Genomic DNA, 20,858 nt, shown 5'->3' on the forward strand with positions numbered 1-20,858 from the left:
ACCTGGAATAACATTTGGAAATGCCATGGTAACGTAGGATACCATAGCAACGGCCTAGAAACACCTTACACAACCACCTGGAACGACATGAAAGAATGCCTAGAACCATCTTAGCAATGACCTAAGTTGACGCCTTAGAAACTACTTAGGTTACCATAGCAACAGCCTAGCAATACCTTAACCACCACCTGGATTAACATAGCAACACCTTCTCAGCAAACACCTGGGATTTCATAGCATCAGCTTTGTAAAGCCATCTCAAAGTTTATTCACAAACCTTCCCCTTTAGTTCATTCTTGCATGCATTGAATAAGAATTACGCTCAGGGTTTTGGGTTTTCTCTCTCAAATGTGCCACTGCTATTTGCTGGTGCATTGGGCCCCTTCCTACTTCAAACTTCAGAAAAACTAAACATCCTGATATGTATTGTGCGTAAAAAGTCTTCAGATGTTGTGATGTTATGTTTTTTGCCACGTTGCTCACTGCAGATGTCACAGTTTGTGTCTGCATGTTGGTTTTTGTTTTAAGTTTTGTTTTAAGTGCTTTTGATGCATCACTCACCGTTCTTATCCGTGTCTCTGTGGTTTCAGGCTATGACTCTTATGGAGTATCTGATAAAGACGGGTTCAGAAAGAGTGGCACAGCAGTGCAGGGAAAACATCTATGCTGTCCAGACACTCAAAGACTTCCAGTATATAGACAGAGATGGCAAAGACCAGGTAACATCAACACGCACTCACTAGGGCTGCAGCTAACCGTGATTGTAGTGTTGATTAATGTTTCATTTATTTTTCAGTGAAATGGCTAATAAGTTTTCTTTTATGGTATAATGAAGCAGTGGAAGCCAGACTGCCCCCTACTTTCTTGTAGTATATTACAATCTGTCACAGTGGCCTGTGGATCATCTAAATTGTGCAGAAACACCAGAGCATGGCTTTAATAGATGTAATGAATGGAAGTGTTGTATAGCTGCAATGAATACAGTGTATAGCTGTAAGAGACGTAGTGTGTAGTTATGGTGTATCTATAGTATTTATATAGGATCTATAGCATATGCCATAAAGCTATAATAGATATTGTGTGTAGCTGTAATAGATGTAGTGTATGGATATAATAGATCTATAGATATTGTGTATAGCTGTAGTAGATATAGTGTATGGAAGTGCCATAAAGCTGTAGTATATGTGGCATATATGTTATGTAGCTGTAATAGATGTAGTGTATAGATTTAGTATTCTGTATAGCTGTAATAGATATGATGTATAGTTATAATAGATATACTGTGTACATATGCTGTGTAGCTGTAATATATATAGTGCATAGCTGTAATAGATGTATATTATATCGCTGCTGTCGGAACAAAACCTTGTATCTCCATTTTTGTGGTTTTTCAGTTTTTGACCATTTGAAAATACTTGTTGGCCTTTATAATGTGTGTAAATTTCATGAAGGATGAAAATAAGTGGCTAAAAATGACTTGGAAAACCCTCTGGTTCCATTGACTGGCACTGAAAGTGATGTATGTGTGATGAGATGCGACGTTTTGTTCCGACAGCAGCGGTTATAGATCTGCTGCGTGGCTGTAACCGATATAACCGATTCACTGCTTGTGTTTCTGTCCCTTTTAAATGAACATTAGATAAGAGCATGTTAGCCGCAGTCCGTCAATCTTATGTTTCAAGGTAGTAAAGTTAGTTAAACTGCCTCCATTCACAGATATTCACTCAAGGTCTTATAGTAAACAGAGGAAAAACTGAGCCGTGTAAGAACTCCCACTCAGGTTCACACGCTGTGCTCCTGCCCACTCTTCACACTCTTTCAGTGTTTAGGGTTACACAATCACCCACAACTGCCCATTCTTCCCGTTTAGCTAACGCAAACACACTCATGCTTATATACATAGCTGTACTTTGAAGGACTTCCAGCTGTGTGATTAATCTGACCTTTGCTTCTGAACATGAGACTAATGGGGACAGAACTGTAGGGCACCATATCCGGGTTACGGAGGAGGAATATTACTGGTCTAGAGATTTAATAAAGATAAAGCTCATTTACATATTGAAACTGTTACTACTGAGACTACTGTTAAAACATCTGAGTTGTTGGTTATTGTAAGAAGACAGTACGAGTTTACTGATATGCTGTGTACTGTACATGATTGATATGACGGTCTAACCTCTAACCATATCATATTAATTGTGAATGCAGGACTTGAGTACGTGCGGCACTGATTGTTTTCGCTTTTATTGCATGGGAGTGGACACAAATGGGGAAACGGCCAGGTTGTTGTACATAACAAAGTCCATTAAGAGATTTCAGCTGTTGATATAGGACCATCAAGGCCAGTATCACGATATGCTGACCATATGTGATTACTGAGATGTAGTGTACGGTGCATGTTTAATATGTCCTGATATGGAAAAATGGCATTGTTTTCTTTGTTTTTACCAACAGTAAATTTCACTGGATGGCGGTGTTTACAGGTCACAGGCTTGGTTTAAATGATTATGGTATGGAATTGTTTCTAGGGCTGTTAGCAGTTTCATTCATTCCTGTTCAAAAAAGACGTTTCCAAAGCTGGGAGTTGAAAAATTGATTAACTGTCTTGTTATCTTCAAATTCACGAAAAGCCTTATTCTTGGGGTCAGATTAACCTGAGCAATGTTAAACTTCCAGAAAATGATTTATTTTGGCTTTGTTCACACAGCAGGTTAAAGGCTACGTTTACGCAGGAGGTAAAAATAGCCCAAATCTGATTCTTACAAAAAAAAAAAAGTCGGATTTGGTGAGAAAATCAGATTTGAGCCACTTTTACCTGCTGTGACAGCAAAGCCTTAGAGATGTTAAACAATGAATGGGGTCAAATTGACCTAAAAAGACAGAGAGTTAGAAGCTGCAGAGAAAATGTGCCTCCTAACAACCACCTGGAAGACCTGGTAGACACCAAAACTGCCTCCTTCATATTAACAGCACTTAAAGCTTACATCTTTGAGAGAGAGAGAGAGAGAGAGAGAGAGAGAGAGAGAGAGAGAGAGAGAGGAGAAAATCAAGCTTCCACAGGTGTTTCTGTCCATCCTTCCACTGTGAGAAGACGACTCGGCGCTGTGGGTCTGAAAGGATGTGTAGCTGTAACTGGAAGCATGTGGAATTGATTTATCCTTTCTTTGACAATTTTTTTCTCTTTCTCTGGTGCACAAATGTGTAAAAGCACACGTTGGTAATTTTGTCTGATTGGGTTTTCGGGAGTGAGCTGCAGTAATGACACCGAAGGGCTCCCTAAACCACATGCACTCAAACAGCATAGCTCATTTTAAAACATCGGAGGTCTCGAGACCCAAGACGTTGTTCAGTGTAGACTGCATAATTTAGGGCTGTTAGTCAGTCATATATTCAGATATATTCTTTCCCAGTTTTCTCTCCACATTAGTCATGTGATCTCCCTATGATAGGGCCAAAGATCAACCCGTTACGCCACTCTGATCCATTCGAAAATTAACTGCATTCTAAGGCAATGCTAGTTAAAGCTGCACTGTGTAAAATTTAATTTGGTAAAATTGAAAGAAGTGGCCTCAAGTGAAGAAACGAAAGCCTGAAATAATCATTAAAAGTCAGATGCATTGTGTGTTGGGAGTTTTTGGACCGTTTCCTACATATTTACATATTAACATCACATGCACAGGCTTAGAAAGAAGGTCCGACTCGATGTTCAGGCCTCAGTTGCAAAATCAACATTACACAGATGACAGTAGTAGATAATGTCCTTCAACAAGTTTTGACTGAGTTCTATTTAAATTTTCTTCCGGAATTCATCCGCTTGGCTATCCAAAGGGGTCCGAAGTACAACCCACGTTACAAAATGTTCTCGCGTGCGATTACACATTTCCACCAGAGAGGGCTCCAAATCCCCAAATCTTACATAGTGTATGCAGCTTTAGCTTCAACCGTCATGTCTCTTTAATCCTCAAGAAATTAAAGAGATCGAGAGATCATATTTTCTCCCCCAGCATGCCATCAGTCATCAGTATAATGTCATAAACGTCTCGTCCTTGTCCACAGGCTCATTTTGCGGCACGTTCTTTACTAGCCTAGCTTTTAAAATAGAAGCTTTTAAAATAGAAAATTGAAGTGGATCAAGACGTAGTCACTGTGTCATGGTACAGATCATTTAAATGGCCATTTTCTATGTTGAACTGTGCATTGTATAAATTGAATTTGATGAATATTCAGATTTTGATTGGTATTGGGATGGCTGCAGTGTAGAGAATGTGGGAGAAAAACAAGTAAAGTAGATCCGCACCATTCATCAAACGTACCTTCCTCCGTCCTCAGGGCGTGAATGTACGAGAGAAAGCCAAGCAGCTGGTGACTCTTCTGAAAGACGAGGAGAGGCTACGGGAAGAGAGGATCCACGCACTCAAGACCAAAGAGAAGATGGCACAGACGTCCAGTGGTAAGTCTACTACAGCTTAGACCACAGCAGTGGTCCGCACAAAATATTTTTTTTTCCATTTTATATTATGTTTAATGGTCTGTAGTTCATTTGTTTTCCCTAATGTCACAGTTTAAATGTAATGGTCCATTTTGGGGCATTTTCATATATAAACCAACACCAGGGCCAATTACGGCTCACGGGCTGGTTTTAATCGGCCCGTAGCTCCTAGTTTACGGTGTGTTATAAGTGTCCCTCAGTTTTTCCTTTCACCTGATGGTGGCAGCAGTGCTGTCTGTAAAATTAGTTTAATGCGTGCCCTGTGGTGACAAAGTTAGCTATGGTTTAAGAGCCTTTCTTCTCAGACTCGACCTGCAGCTTAATTTATTGAACAACATTTAGTCAAGACTTCAGCCATAAAGCACAAAACTGACAACTGTTGATTTTGGTGAGATGGAAATTTGAATACTTTCCCATCTCAAGCCACAGCAAATGTCCGTGATTTGTATGTCAAAGTATGGACGTTACAATAAATATTCAGGGAGGGGCAGAAAAAATAAAACAGCTGAGAGTTACTTGCGTCGCAACGCACCGACTTTTTTTATCAGAGCAGATTCAGTAGTTCAGTACATGCTGTTTAATCTGTTCCACTCATTTAAGTGGTTTATGAATGCTGTTGCTGCATTTATTTGACAAGTAAAGAACGTTATCTAACAACCAGAAAATGTTCGATTTTCAGTTAGTTTGTCTCACAAATTACGTTTTGTGTGTTTGAATAGGAACATACTTAGGAATATACACTAGCTCCCAGTAAGCTCCGATTCTGTGTGCTAATAATTTGAAGAATTTCTGACTTAACATTAAATATACAGCATATAAATAGACTGGAAAATATACAGACTTAATTTACAATAAATTAGAATTAATAATAAATTAGTTTGGACTAATAGGATCTGATCCTGTTTGGAAAAGGTTTGGACACCAGTGGCCTGTGTGGATGTTTTTAAGCCTACGTTTATTTTATCTGATTCCAAGACAAACTATTGTGGCTGGTCTAAACCTTTTTATCTAGCACTAACAGCGGTTAAGGCTGCTATAGCTAACTAGGCTAACTTAGTCAGGTTTTTAAGCTGAATGTGTGAATTTGATGCCAGCAAAGCATTTCATAAAAGTTGGGACGAAGCTTAAGCCTTGGATCATCGTATGTGAAGACGTCTCTCGTTATCTTCTCATTGTTCCATAATTTACTTTTAAATATTGGTTTTAACTGGATATCAATTTATATTATAAGGATTTAATTGAATAATTAAATTAACACTCCATTATTCGTATCATATATTAATACGATATTCATTCTTATTTAAAATCTGCAGGCAGTGATTAGCATATGATGTTGGCACTAACTAAAAACTCATTTTTAGTAGCTTTAAAATACAACTTTAAAAACTAATGTTAATTACAACGAATGAATGACGGCAGTTACATAGAATTAACTTATTGTTGGAGCTGGCTTCCATTAGTTGTTAGCCACGTTAGGATGTTTGTTTGAGCTCTTACTTTAAGGGCTTCTAAACAGGCTGAGTGGAAAGGAGTTGTTGGTTCTTAAACGGGCTTTTATCGGAGTCCCGGGGAGGAACGTTTCGCTCCGTCCACTTTTTGAAACGAATGCTTCTGAAGTGATAATGCCTAGCTGTTTAACCCCCAGCGTCTTCGGCTCCCTCGGCTCCTGGTTTAGGAGGAATCCACTCGGGCACGGAAGCAGACCAGGCGTGGCCTCAGAGCTCCGGGGAGGAGGACCTGCAGCTACAACTGGCATTGGCCATGAGCAAAGAGGAGGCGGAGCAGGTAAAGTTACTCAGCCGATCAGCTGGCGGCTCCTCTGCCTACAGGTAAAACTAGATGGGTGAGAAGTGTTTCTAGATAGTTAAATATAGACAGTTACAGAAATCTGCGGTTTCTATTACTCACATTTTAGTAAGACGGTGCAGTGTTGTTATTGCTAAGGTATAATAATTTTAACCTTCCAGCTCTTATTAATCCAGAAAAGTGGAGTAGAGAAAAGAGTCGTTACACAGTTCAGATGATTCAGATTTCAGACCCTCCAAAACGCCATTTGAAGATGAAATGTAAAATATTGCTTTCCTTATAATGTCCCTGTAATGTTGCCTTAGTACTGTTTCCCTTTACCTGCTGTAAGCCTAGAACGGCCTAGATCAGAATCACAACTCTGTTTCTTGAGTACATTTTGGAGTAGCATTGAATTTCATGGTTTCAAATGGCATTTTAAGGGAGCTTTAATACCTTTTAGATCTAGTAGTGAGACGTAGGCTAGAGTTATACTTTATTTGAACTCTCAGTACGTGTGTTTACACAGATACTGAACAAGCAGCACTGGTTTTATACTCGTCCACGTACTTCTTGTGTATTTAAGATTAAATATACCCGCACGAGGCCGGCACACAAATACCTTACTTCACTCCTTTCACGTTGATGGTTGACAAAACAATTGACGGTCTTATTGTATGTCTTGACAGACGTTGTTATTGTTATGGCTTTGTACAGTGTAGTGGATAGCATGGCTGCTGTCCAGTCTGCCATGGCAATCTGGGGTTCAATTCCCTGCTCAGGCAGTCACACCATGCTGTATTAGTAAGAGCTCTTGGGTAAGACTGCTAATGCTACATTCATTCACTCTGTCACATGAGGAAGGTCGCTCTGGATAAGATGTTTAAAAAAATATTTTTTTAAAATAAAAGTTTAACGTAGTGTGTAAACATTGTTAAAGTTTCTAAACACGTCGTTCACTCCCCAGTCCATGGAAATAAGCAGCAAAAACAGCCTGTTTTGAATTCAGGGTTAATTAATTAAGTGTTTCAACGTGGATTGTTTATTAAATGAGGTACGACCAAGGGCAGCCAGTCAGGGCAGAGCCTATTTACATGTACCTTTTTCTGAAGGCACGTAAAGAAATACAGCCTGTTGGATTCGAAGATATAAAAAGAGATTGAGAAGAGAAGAAATTGTCAAATGAAAATTAATTGTGGTCTGTAAACCCAGATAAACTTCTCAGGTAAAATAGTAAAATACAAGAATAATGTCAGATGTGGGCCCCTTAAATTGTTTGCTGTCTTCTCGCTGGGCTTTGCAATGAAAATACATGTCTAGGGCCTTTGGCTTGAATGTGGGTGGGAGCATAGATTTGCTGGGGGAGTTAAACAGAGTGAATTTGAAAAGGTCCACATCCTACATTTTTCTTGTACCTTATGAGCTTTGTGAAAGTTATCATAACCCATTTTCCCTCTCTTTTACTTCTCTTGAACCCATAGAATTCAACAGGCTGTTTTGTTGATGTTAATGGGCTCTTCTGATTGGCTGCTCTGTATTGTGCCCAAGTCCAGGCTGAAGCCCTCCTTATGACTTCAGCATGAATGGGCAGAGCTAAACTGCCATAGGCCGAATAGATGGATTTATGTAAATGCACTGATTTTTTGTGACATCACAAATACTGCTGATTTAATAACATACAGCATAGTTTCTATATAGAGTGAATTTCTATGATATGGGCACTTTAAATTGACAGTTAATGCGCTTTTCCGCTGTGTGGTACTGGCTCGACTCGACTCGCCTTCTTTGGTTTTCCATTAGGCGAAAGTTGGAACCTGATAATGAAAACTTTTTTGATTATCACCTCCGTCGAGGTTCTAAACGAGCAGAATCGATAAGGTGATGTAAAAACACTGCAGACTGCTGATTGGCCGAAGGGAGTTGTCACTATCACCCTAAACACATATGTTTATATATGTGTCGAGCAGGCCGAGTTAAGCTGTACCGCACAGTGGAAAAGCGTCGTTAGTGTTTTCCTCCAAGCGTATTGTGCTGGTTAATGACGTGTTAGTGGCAGTTTTAGGAAACGTGGTAGCCTTCACCTAACGAAATAAATAAATAAACGACTGAAAAATAAAGGAGAGATGTTCAGTAAAAGTGTTTTTGTGTGTGTGTGTGTGTGTGTGTGTGTGTGTGTGTGTGTGTGTTTGTGTTCTTTCAGCCCCATTTCCAAAAAAGTTGGGATGCTGTTCAAAAGGTAAATGAAAACAGAAGGGCCTGATGAGCAGATCATTTAAACCCTTTATTTAAAGTAAAATGTTTCAAAAACAATACATCCAGTGTTGAAACTGACAAATTTTTATTGTTTTTTGAAAAATAAATGCCCTTTTTAAATTTGATGCCGCCCTGCGTTGGACTGTCCAGGGTGTATCCTGCCTTTCTCCCAATGACAGCTGGGATAGGCTCCAGCTCCCCCTGCGACCCAGAAGGAGAAACGGCTTAGAAGGGGTGTGTGTGTGTGTATATGTGTGTGTGTGTGTGGGTGTGTGTGAATTTGACGCCAGCAAAACATTTCATAAAAGTTGGGACGGAGCGACAAAAGACTGGTAAAGTTGTGTAATACTAAAAAACACCTGGCGGGACATTTTACAACTAATTAGGTTAACTGACAACAGGTCAGTGACATGATTGGGTATAAAAGAGGCGGAGTCTTTCAGAAGTAAAGATCAGGAGGGGTTCACCGCTCGCTCTGTGAAAGACCGTGTGGGGATATATTTATTTTCAAGAGTAACATGTCTCAATGTAAAATAACAGAACTTGACTGTTTCATCATCGACGGTGCATAATATCATTGAGATTCAGAGAAGCTGGATAAATCTCTGTATGCCAGGGACAATGCTGAAAACCCATACTGGTTGGCTGTGATCTTCGGACCCTCAGACCGCACTGCCTAAAAAGCAGACACCGTTCTGTAGTGGAAATCACTGCATAGCACAGGTGATAGCATCATTAATGCTGAATGATATTTACAGGTTTTGGAGTAACATATGCTGCCATCCAGACAACGTCTTTTTCAGGGAAGACCTTGCTTATTTCAGCAAGACGATGCCAAACCACATTCTGCATGTATTACAACAGCATGGCTCTGTCGTAAAAGTGTCCTGGGTGCTAAACTGGTCTGCCTGCAGTCCAGACCTGTCACCACTGACAACATTTGCCACATTTTGAAGTGAAAAATATGACACGGGGAGCAGCTGAAATCATATATCAATAATGAGAAAACACGTATAGAGTGATGTTAAAAGAAGAGGTGATGAAACACAGCGGTAAACAGGCCCCCGTCCCAACTTTTTTGGAAAATGTTGTTGGAATCAAATTCAAAGTGCACATATATTTTTCAAATAACAGTAAAATTTCTCAGTTTCAACATTTGATATAGGGTTTTAATTATTTGCATCATTGTATTATTTGCATATTTGTACATTGTATATGTTTATTTACATTTTGCACAGCACCCCGCCGACGCCAAAAGTGTGCTTTGAATGGACATTTAAAAGCAAATTTAAAATAAAAAAACTAATGACAACTGAAATAACCTGTTGCGTCACATGTGAAGCTCTGCCCCCATCATGTCGGAATTGCATACGTGTTAATTTCAGAGGATGTGCACAACCAGCACTCGCGCACACACGTGCAGTTAAAATAAAGTATAACTCTGCATTTACAGCTCTGTTTCAGTCTTTTCTGTACCTCCTGCCAGACGTCTTCAGAAAAAAATCCTTTCTTAACACTCCTTTCTAACCAGCTTCTCTTCCTTTCCTGCTGTTTTACTACTCACATTAACTGTCGCTGAGTTAGTTTAGGGATCGTAGCTGCTGCTCTAAGGCCCTTCAGACTTGCCTAAGCTTTTGCACAAGGCCCCGCTCACTCACTCATTCACTCCTGTCCTTGCCCCCCCACCCCCCTCCCCCAGACTAGCGCTGACCCTCTGGAGGACGCTGAACTCCGCTACGCGCTCTCACTCAGCAAGGAGGCTCATCAAGAGGTCAGGGATCAAGGTCCACCCAGACCACAGGGGTGGAGCCGCTCCCATTACCATTCTCTCCTGCACACGCCGAAACTCAAATCTCTAATTAATACATCAATCTGGAATGGAAAATCGATGCACTCCAGCATAATTTAGGGGTATAATCATTTTTCAGGAAGGCCTACAGCAGTGTTGTCATGTCTGTAAGAGATGAGGCTCTTCACCTTTGATTCTCATACAGTTCATTCTGAGTTTTGTGATGAAATTCACTTTTTAATTAAAAATGATCCGCAACCTTAATGTATTTTGGCCTGTTTTAACTGTACAGTAACACTTGCCTGCACAAGGACTTCATAATACATGCTTAACATTGAATAACATGTCCAAAAACATTTGACTATGGACAACTATGTCAGTACCAGCAAGATGTTTTATGAAGTACAGGACATTGTATTTAAAAAAAACCCCTGTTCTATTCATAACACTGCTATGAAGCATCATTCCCAAGTAACAGAGGCCATCATAGAAGTTCTATGAAAGATTTTAAAGCCCTTAGACTGAAGTGTTCAATTTCATGCATTTTGTCTTGTCAGTGGCCACGTTTACGTGCAGCCTAGTAATAGTCCAATAATAATCCGACGGATAGCTCAATCGGAATAGAATACGTCCATGTAGACGCCTCAGTCAGAATAGTCTAGTCTGCTTGAGGCTATTCGGAATACAGTTTCTGTATAGTTGAACGAGATGGGTAAATAATCTGTTAGACAGAATAATATCCGTGTAAACGCCTGTATCCGATTACATTCCCTATCGGAAAGTTTAAGTCCGTCTGCAGAGGAGACAAAGTTCATGCTCTGATCTTTAAAGACGGCGGTGGGACGGACGTTCAGTTTATGAGTCTCAGAGCACGACGTCTTCCTCTCTTCTTTAGTTTTTCCATCAGATTGTTGAGTAGAGTGAGAATAAACACCTCAGTCTTAATCTGTAATCAAAATGTATTCAGTCAGATTGGCAAAAATCTGTATCATTTTATCAGTGGTTGGATAGTGTAGTGGTTAACACCTCTGCCTTCTATACTATAGACTGGGGTTCAGTCCCCCACCAGGTTAAGCCCCCTACACTATGCCAATAAGAGTCCTTGGGCAAGACTCCTAACGCCACCTTGGCCTACCTGTGTAAAAATGATCAAATTGTAAGTCACTCTGGATAAGAGCGTCAGCCAAATGCCATGAATGTAAATTTTATCTATATGGCCATAAGTGTGTGGACGCTTAACCGTCAGACCTGTATGTGTCCATTCCAAAACCATGGGCATTAATACGGAGTAGTCCCCTGTCTTTTGTGGCTATAACAGCTTCCACTCTTCTGGGAAGCTTTCCACAAGATTTTGGAGAGCCTCTGTGAGAATTTGTGCTCATTTTGTCCAAAGTGCATTTGTGAGGTCAAGCACTGATGGTGGACAAGAGGGGCTGTCTCACAGTCAACACTCCATTTCGTCTGAAAGGTGTTCTGTTGGGGTTGAGGTCGGGGCTTTGTGCAGGTCACTGGAGTTCCTCCACTCACAGTCCTCAAACCATGTCTTTGTGGACCAGGAAAGGCTCTTCCCCAAAATGCTCCCACAAAGTTGGAAGCATATAATTGCGTCAAATATGTTTGTATGCTGTCCATCAGACTGGCAGATAGTGAAGTGTCGTTCATGAATCCAGAGGACATTCCTGCTGGTTTCCACTGCTCCAGAGTCCAGTGTGCTTTACACCCCTCCAGCCGACGCTTGGCATTGCACATAGTCATCTTAGGCTTGTGTGCAGCTGCTCGGCCATTGAAACGACACAAAACATCTTGCGAATACTAACAGAAGAAATACAAAAATACTCAAGGATTGATTTTATATGTATTTCAATGTTTGTGCATGTTTCATAAAGTCTCTATGTAGGCAGCTGTAAACTTAAACCTCACCTGCAGTTTTCAGGTGTTTTTCACATTGTAGGGCTTTTTGTGATACAGTTGCAGTCCTTCAGCATCTTATTTATGCTTGATGAGACAAACCTGTTAATTAAAAAATCTTGAAGTCTCAGTTTCAATAGAAGTACAAAAGCATGCCTGGTGACCTCAGGCCTCACACTTAATTCCTAATCTAAGCTGGAAGCGTTCCTCAAATTGCTGGTGAGACACAGTTTCCATCAGCCCCCAGTGCTGTGCTCAGTGTCCTGATGGGATGGTTTGCATGTGATTGGCAGGAGGAGCGTCTGCGCAGGGGAGACGACCTGAGGCTGCAGATGGCCATCGAAGAGAGCAAGAGGGAGAAAACCAAGCCTGAAGAGGTGGGTGTTTTAGGGCTTCACCCGATTAGTGTCTTAATGATTATGTTGCAGTTCTGTATTAAAATGAACTTCTGTGATCCCCAGTTTTCTCTAACAAATAATTGAAGCTTACACAGTTGTATGCAAAAATGTCAGCACCCCTGGTCGTGTACACGTTTTGTTTCTAAGTGTAAACAGGTTAACACATCTTCTACAGGAGACAAAGTTAAATGCAGCTATTTTAGTGCATTTAACTATTTATTTGTCTGAAGAAAACCTCGTATGTCCGTTTTTTTTACATTTTTCAGTTTTTGACACAGTTTGAAAGAACTTGTGGTCCTATATATATTGTATGTAAATTTCATGATGAATGGACCAGCAGAAATGGTCTGGTTCCATTGACCTGCATTAAAAGTAAAGTAGGTTTTTTACTTTGCCTGTAAAGTTGTCGTTTTGGAGATATGAGGTTTTCTTCAGCAATATAGGGGGAAAACAAAATAAAACATGACTTTTTCAAATCATATTTTATGCTTTAAAAAATTTGTAGCATTAATTATGCAAATTAATTATATAAATAGGTTTCATCAGCAAAGGCCTGTAGGTAGAACAGTTATTGTTAATAACTGTAATTATAAAATACATTAACCAGACAGGATTAACAGCTTATTTTTTTCCTTTTCTTTTTTCTTTAAACAGTTTTACAGCACGTTTGAAGCTTTGCACGTTTATTTCAACCAGATTTCTTTTTGAATTCTTTCATCCCGCTCACAATCATCAAACGTTAGGAAGTTTTCTTCCGCACATTGCATGCAATTACACATGTCCACCAGAGAGGTCTCCAAATCCCCGAAAGGGACAAAGTGTCATTTTAAATAAAAGCTGCTTTCCGAAGCCGAGGCTGCAGCCAAGGTAAGGCGGGTCCTCAGTAGGACTGTCCTATGAAGACTCCTCCTTAGTTAGTAGCCTATTGGTCACACAAATGGATCAGTCCTCACAAGGCTACGTGGTGTCTTCACCAGAAAGGTCCCACTTCTTGCAGTTACAGCGCGAATCTTGTGAGGGAACTAGTGAGAGGAAATTGAGCGTGTTGCTATGTAGCTAATATGCAAACGAAGCCTATGTAGTACAATAAACTACATTTACACTTCTGAATAAAATGATATATGGACGAATGCTTTAATCAGTCATTTTACACTTCATGAGATACTTGAATTGAATTTACGTTTTAAACCAAACTCTCCGACATTTTCATGGTGCTGTTTTTTTCCTTCGCATCATTCCTGCGCAATTTCATTAACCCGCCTCTCTCTCTCAGTCCGCTTTAATGGAGTTGAGTGCAGCCGACCCATGGGGAGCTCCAGCGGCCCCCAGCTCCTCAGGCCCCTCTCCGCCTCCCTCCGTCACTCCTGCTCCAGCCGCCGGCCCCTGGGGCCCCACTGACCCCTGGGGGGCCGCTTCCCCTGCCTCTCCCCCCAGTGCGGACCCGTGGGGTGAGGGGCCACCCACGATAGCACCACCTCCAGATCCATGGGGTGAATCCTCCTCCTCCAGAGCAAACTCAGACCCCTGGGCCTCCACAGGTGAGTTACAAGCATGTAGAAAGACGAGCTGGAATGCGTCAGTCTTACGGGCCGAAATGTTTTGGTGACCGAACTTTCAGTATAAAAAGCTGAGAGTGCTTGTTAGCGATGAGGAAATAAATAAAAAATGTTTCGGTAGTGAACACTCTGAGTGTCCCACACTGATTTTTAGGATTTGGGACACATTTGCTTGGGATCAATGGGATACAGTGGGATCTAACTGCTCACCATGTGGCCATGAGGGACAGGGATGCAGCCTCACTCCCTGCTCTAGAATGCAGGGGCGTGGCTAAAATAAAGCTTAAGCGTTTGTGTTTCGGTAATGACATGAACAGCTCGCAGTCCTCTGCTGTCCACATGGTTAGCTGTTGTGGCTGTCAGAGTAAAAGTAGATCATGTACTGACCAGTACACTATCGCCCCCTTGAGTCACCACGGTAACATGAGTACTCGTTTTCAGTGTGTACGCTGGGTGTTATCGTTTGCGTGTGCGCTGAATAAGTTTTTCTGAGCTTACTGTGAATATCGCAAGTACTTGAACGCCAACCAACTACATGTTTGGTTAGAAAATGTTGAGCAGCAGTCACTGCGTAGAAATGTTCAGCACACCGTGTTACATGCCCACTCAGCTTTAGGGGACAAATGACTTTAACAGTTGGCTTTTCAGTTAGAGTCCTAAAACGCAGTGTTTATGCCCCAGAGCAACTGCCCCGCTCAGAACAGAACAACTTACTTAAATACAAATAAGTTTTGCATGTTGTAGCAGAAGCAGCAGTGCAGGCCTCACAGAGCACTTCTTATTTCCTAAAAACTTCTTATGGTTGAAAATTCCATGTCAAAACCACTGTCCTAGTACTTTTGGAGCTCGCTGTACTTCACCTCCAAAGTGAAGTCTTGTCCACCCTCCAGCCTCATGTTTTTACCCTGACTTTACTGTTCCTGTGTGTGTTTGTGTGTTACTGTCTGACCCTTGGACTCTCGTGTGTCCTCCCCCAGCTGTGACCCCCCCCAGTGCGGACCCCTGGGCCCCCTCAGTGGCCGCAGCCCCCACCTCACTCTCAGGGTCGTCTGACCCCTGGGCTGGAGATGGGGTGGCCCCTGCCACTGATGCCCTGACCTCTGACCCCTGGAGTGGCCCCCTTAAACACACTAACGGCACAGGTACACTCAGCGGCGCTTGGACACACAGATGGTCATCATACTGTTGAAGTATTCCTCGCTGCTTTCCAGCCTGATCTCTTTCTGCTGCATCTGTAGCGTAGAGTTAATTACTACAACATATTTTCCTGAATTCAGGAAAGGACAGAAAACCTGTTGAGTTGTAAATCACTTATAATACAGGGACATTCACCCGAAAGAGAGCCAGAATGTTCTGTTGTAGGTCCAGTTAGGATGAAGCAGTCGGAACCAAAAAATACACTACATACCTCGATGTATGTGGAATCGATTGCATTACATGCCTCGCTGGAAGTGACCCCCATTTTCTGCCAGTGTTACTTATTGTAAGCTATAAAGATGAACAGGCAACAGGGTCTGTGTTCACAAACCGCCTCAGGAGTCTGAGTGCTGATTCAGAGTCAGTGACCTTTATAAACACAGAGGAAACTGATCCAGGATCAGTCCTGCTTTGTGAACACCAGCCTTGATGTCTGTGGCTTTTTTTCACTTTCATAGAAACTAAAACCATCAGCAAGTCTTAATAAATAGCCTTAATAAAGACCTGAGCGGGCTGAGAGAAGTTTTGGTGATGTTTTTTTTTTAACAGGAGAGGCTATTTGGGTGACTATTGAGTTTCTAGTATTTGTTAGCATCATTAGCCTCGTAGCCCCAGTTCTAAACTGAAGCCAAATCCAAACCAGTGGTTCATTCACTCATCCAGCTTAAACGTTTTTCCCTTTTCACTTCCTCATGCTGAGCCTCATTGTGTGGTTGGCATCACTGTTTAATTATTAAGAGTCCTCTTCCTCCCTGCGCCTCCCTCTAGCTCATGCTTTCTCATTTCCCTTCCTCTAGGAGATCCAGAGAGGAGAGGCTCCGCGGCAGCGGGCGGTGACGCAAGTGGAGGAGGCAGTACGGGCTCTCCGGTACCCTTCGACCTCTCGGCGCTCGGCACGTCCCTGCCCATTCGGAAAACGCCGGAGTCGTTCCTGGGGCCCAATGCAGCGCTGGTTGATCTAGACTCACTAGTATCGTCAAAACCTAAACCCAAACAGACCCCACCCACCATGGCCTCTTCTCACAACCCTTTCCTACAGACACAGGGTACGTACTCAGAGCGGGGGCAGGTTGGCATATCTCAACAAACGTGAGCCAGCTCCAAAAACAAAAAAAGCTTAAATGAATGCCTCCAAATTAGGATTTTATTAACAGTTAATAACTGTTCATTTCAATTAATCCAATGCCCAGTTGAGCTTATTCTGTTTGTGCCAGGGCCGAGTGGTATCAGACTGATTCTTGGCGAAAACAGGGCTACATGACAGTGTAAATCAAAGTCATTGTGCAAAGCTATGCCTAGACACAGAGTTTACACCCCATGTGTCAAGCACAAGGCCCGCGGGCCAAAAAGGACTGTGTCAAGGGCCTGACTTGGCCCGCGGACCTAGTGTTTGACACATGGGGTGTAAACTCGTGTCTAGGCATAGCTTTGCACAATGACTTGCATTTACACTGTCATGTAGCCCTGTTTTCAATTAAAATGGAAAATTATTACAATTTTCTATTCTGATCAGCTTGTTTGACCCTGAGATGCACTACAGCCCCCAGCAGCACTCTGTAGGCGGTTAAACAAAAAGAAAAGATGCCTGGTGTCTCGTTCAAGCAGACAGGCAGTTTCACAACAATGTACTTTTATTTCTAATTATTATATTATTAGTAAGTATTCAGTCCCTTTCTTGCTGTTGTAATTTTGGTCACGGCAAAATTTTAAGCCAAAACGAAATAAATATTTACTGCTATTTTTTAATATGACCCTTTTAGTGGTTGAGTTCGACACCCCTGCTTTACACTGAGAAAAAAAACAAGTTGTTCTATTTTGGTCTTTATTTTAACTGCCCTTACCAATCAGGTCAGCGGAAAGCTAAAATCTCCTGAAATTTCAAAAAGTGAATGAATTATATGACTTGAGCGTGCTTGAGAACCAATGAGGTGCGGCTTAATCAGGAGGCACCGCAGTGGCTCTCAGGTTCAGCTCATGAATCAGTTCTCGATTTGATTTGAGTCATGGAGCCCCTAGTGGTCACTTGCACACAGTACAAACACATACCAGGCAACTACAGACTTAAGAAAGCAAATATAAGTGAATTAAAAGAGTTTATTCCTGTTTTATGTTACGATTTTGAGTTAAACCGTCAAAGGTTATTATTTGCATGCTGCATAGATGCATCAGAAAAGTTAGATTAAGCTGGATTTTAAATCATTTTGAGTGATTCATTAAAAATAACCAGTTTAAAAGAATGAGTCAGACATCACTGTTAGGCACACCTACCTTGTAAGGCACACCTACCTGCGGCCAAGCTCTCCCATTCATCAGTTAAAAGTGTCCTTGTAGAGGGAAATCCCGATTTTTCTACATTTTTGCACAGTTCTGTCGTTGTGATGTAAACAAAGTCAGAGTGGTTTGATGTAAAATGGTTCGCTGTAGAGAAACTTGCAGATTTTCTTCACAGTGGTGGTGATGGGAACCAGGGGTCTCCAAAACCACCAGTTAACCTACACATGACTGTTGAGTGTTTATATGGGACGTTTTTGATGTTAAAATAGTGAAAAATTTTAAATGAATGAAATTAACGAGGCCAACATTAAAAAAAAAAAAAAACTACCATAAATCAGCGTCTCAGTCATCAGGCAGTGAATTCATAACCATCTCATGTAGGAACGTTCTGTGAGGAACTTTTAGAGGGGGACGTCTGGTTCCTATCACCACCACTGTGAACAGCTCTGACTCTGTAAGTGTCTCTAGAACAGAGCGTTTCACACCAAACCGCTCTGAATGACTGTTTTTACATATTAGCCCATTTAATTATGTAGAAATTTTGAAAAATTGGTGGGGTCCCCCTTCACCTTCAGGGGTAGCTTGATTTCGTTTAGTTGAAATATACGTTTTTTAGCCCTTTAACTTTTCTGCATTATAAATTGTAATACACCTCTCATCTCTGTCCTCCCCTTTCTTGGTTCTCTCAGGCTCCTCCCCTGCACCAGGTATGGCAGTTACTCCAGGCAGCACCATTTCCAGCAGAGGGGTCTCCCCAACGCCACCTCCGACTTCTAACCCCTTCGGCGTCACCCCGATGGCCTCCATCTCTCCTCAGCCCTCCACGCTCGGCCTGAGCCAGCTACGCACTAGCCCTGTCCCTCCAAACCCTATGCTCGGCCACATGCCTCCACCAACGCTGGGAATGGTTCAGCCGGGGATGGCCATGCCAGCAATGGGAGTGCCTATGGCAGCGCCCAGCATGGGCATGGGAATGGTACAGTCCAGCCCAATGGGAATGCCTTTCAGCGGGATTTCTCCCATGGTCCCAGCCGGGAACTCCCTAATGATGGGCTCGGCGGGCGCTCCCCAGCCCGCGCTGGTTTTGGGCGGCCCATCAGGAGTAGGCGGAGTGATGGGTACCGGAGGGTCGGTGGGAGGGGGCGGAACTACAGGCGCAAGCACCAATCCTTTTCTTCTTTGAGAGATTTCACCACTCCCACACAATCCCCTCCCACGCCCCCCCACCACACACACTTTTGACCTTTTTACCACGTTGACCTGCCCTGAACACGGTTTGTGTTGAAAAGAAAACGTGTGTGCATCACTCTATTTAAAAGAAAGAAAAATGTTTTCGTTCACGACAAAGCATTTCACATCTCTCTCTCTTTTTTTTTTTTTTTCTTCATTTCATTTCATTTTGCTTTACAGAGAAAATGAGTATTAGCGAGAGAAGCAAAGGTCTATTTATTTCACTTTAGATTTTCGGGTGGGGGGAGGAGACTGACGGATGAATGAGGAGGGTCATTCAGTGAATGAAGTCAGAATGATTATCATTATTATTATTATAATTATTGTTGCACCAAAATCGAAGGATAGGCAAAGTGAGAATGATGAGAAGGTGGGGGAGGGAAATTAGCCACTAATGATGAACTGATATAATCGAATCGCCTCCCTTCCTCAAGTGGAGAGGAAGAAAAAGCGGCCCTTTTTGAAGGAGCGGTGTGCATGAAGGAGCGCTTCAAACTCCCACTGACCAGACTGGAACAGCTCCCCTTTGCATTTCAGCCACTTCCAACCGCTGTATTACTTTTAATTTAATTCAATGTGTAATTTTCTTTTGTAATTTATTGTTATCGTTTTCTTTTCTGACTCCTGGGAACAAAATAACCCGAGGAAAATCACGCCGAGATACAGCCGTGGAACGAGACGCCCGCTTTAGTGAACGTTGCGCTGCAACGTTTCGGCGCAGATTTCCACAAAACGCACTTCTGAGTTGCTACAGAAAAGATGGGAGGTGCTCAGTCTTTCCGTGTCCCACCGCTGTGCTTAACACACACAACCTCATCTGCCGGGGGGGTTTGTATCTGCATTACAGTGACACTTTCTCAGTGCTTGTTAATGGGAACTGCACTTAGTGTTGTAACTTTTCTTTTTTTCCATTTTCTTTTACAGTTTTTATCGTGTGACTCGAAGCATTAGTTCGTCACATGGGACACGAGATTTCGTCCTCACGTTTCACTACCCGCCACTTCTTTCTCCCCTTCTAACATTTCAGAAAAATGGGTGGTTGAACTTCAAATGCTTCTTAAAAAAAAAACAAAAAACCATGAGACCTGAATGAATATTTAAAATCCAGTGATGAAATAATTGGGGACTGAATAACATAATTCACGCTGTTATTCTTAATTTAGTTTTGATGAATTATTTTATATATGAAGATATTTCTCTTATATATCGGGTGAGCTCAAAAAAAAATTGGTGTTGACTGTGAACGTTCGCATTTGGAAAAAAAATGGAGGAAAAAATCAAAAGAGATTTATGAAATAAACGGAAAAAAAATCACAAAATGAATTTGTCTCAGTTTCTGCAAAGGGTTTAAGTGAAAAAGGGGAAGTCCTCTGAGTTTTTAGTAGTTCAGCTGAATTCAGTGGCTCAGACGTCTTCACAGTGGTGGTGATGGGAACCAGGCGTCGCCATGACTACAACACAGATATAGACGTTTTATTTACCATCCAGAAGCACCAGAGAACCTACACGAGTCTTCTGAGTGTGTATGGAGTGTTTATGATGGAAAATAGTGGAAACTCTAAAAATAGGTTTCCTCAGGCATCAGGCAGCATATTTGTAACTATTGCATGTCATAACTGTCTGTGACGGAGCTTTTAGAGGCATTAAGTACTAGATTTCTGGTTCCATTCGCCACCACTGTGAAGGTTCCAGACTCAGTAACCACTCTGAATGACTGTCTACATCTTAATGATTTCATTATGTTGAAATTTTGAAAAAATGGGTGGAATTCTCCTCTCAGGCTTTGACTGTCTGAAGGTCAGAGCCAAGTTTCAGTTCCTATCGAGTTCTGTGTAATTTGCGAGCTGCTTTGCGGAGCCAAAACATTTAATTTCACTACTCTTTTTTTTTTTTTTTTCCTTTTTCTTTGGAAGAGAAAAAATTGTCATGTTAGTTTTTATCTTGATTTATTTAAGTGAAGTTGGAGGAAAAATCAGACA

At 41.7% G+C, this 20,858-nt stretch overlaps 1 protein-coding gene across 4 annotated transcripts in view; it reads left to right on the forward strand.

Annotated features, from left to right (window-relative positions):
• The window catches only part of epn1 (epsin 1), a 34,263-nt gene extending 14,070 nt beyond the window's left edge, over positions 1 to 20,193 (forward strand). The window contains exons 5-14 of one of the 4 annotated variants that reach the window (XM_017714616.2): positions 591 to 719; positions 4,330 to 4,450; positions 6,135 to 6,274; positions 8,475 to 8,510; positions 10,227 to 10,298; positions 12,518 to 12,601; positions 13,896 to 14,160; positions 15,156 to 15,320; positions 16,173 to 16,421; positions 18,339 to 20,193. In XM_017714616.2, coding sequence (XP_017570105.2) covers positions 591 to 719; positions 4,330 to 4,450; positions 6,135 to 6,274; positions 8,475 to 8,510; positions 10,227 to 10,298; positions 12,518 to 12,601; positions 13,896 to 14,160; positions 15,156 to 15,320; positions 16,173 to 16,421; positions 18,339 to 18,832 — 1,755 coding nt within the window. In that variant the 3' untranslated portion in view covers positions 18,833 to 20,193. The remainder of the gene's footprint in view (positions 1 to 590; positions 720 to 4,329; positions 4,451 to 6,134; positions 6,275 to 8,474; positions 8,511 to 10,226; positions 10,299 to 12,517; positions 12,602 to 13,895; positions 14,161 to 15,155; positions 15,321 to 16,172; positions 16,422 to 18,338) is intronic. The other 3 variants (XM_017714622.2, XM_017714619.2, XM_017714621.2) reach the window with 3 other exon arrangements.
• Positions 20,194 to 20,858: the final 665 nt, after the last annotated feature.

Source organism: Pygocentrus nattereri, chromosome 3, assembly GCF_015220715.1.
Source record: "Pygocentrus nattereri isolate fPygNat1 chromosome 3, fPygNat1.pri, whole genome shotgun sequence".
Lineage (NCBI taxonomy): Eukaryota > Metazoa > Chordata > Actinopteri > Characiformes > Serrasalmidae > Pygocentrus > Pygocentrus nattereri.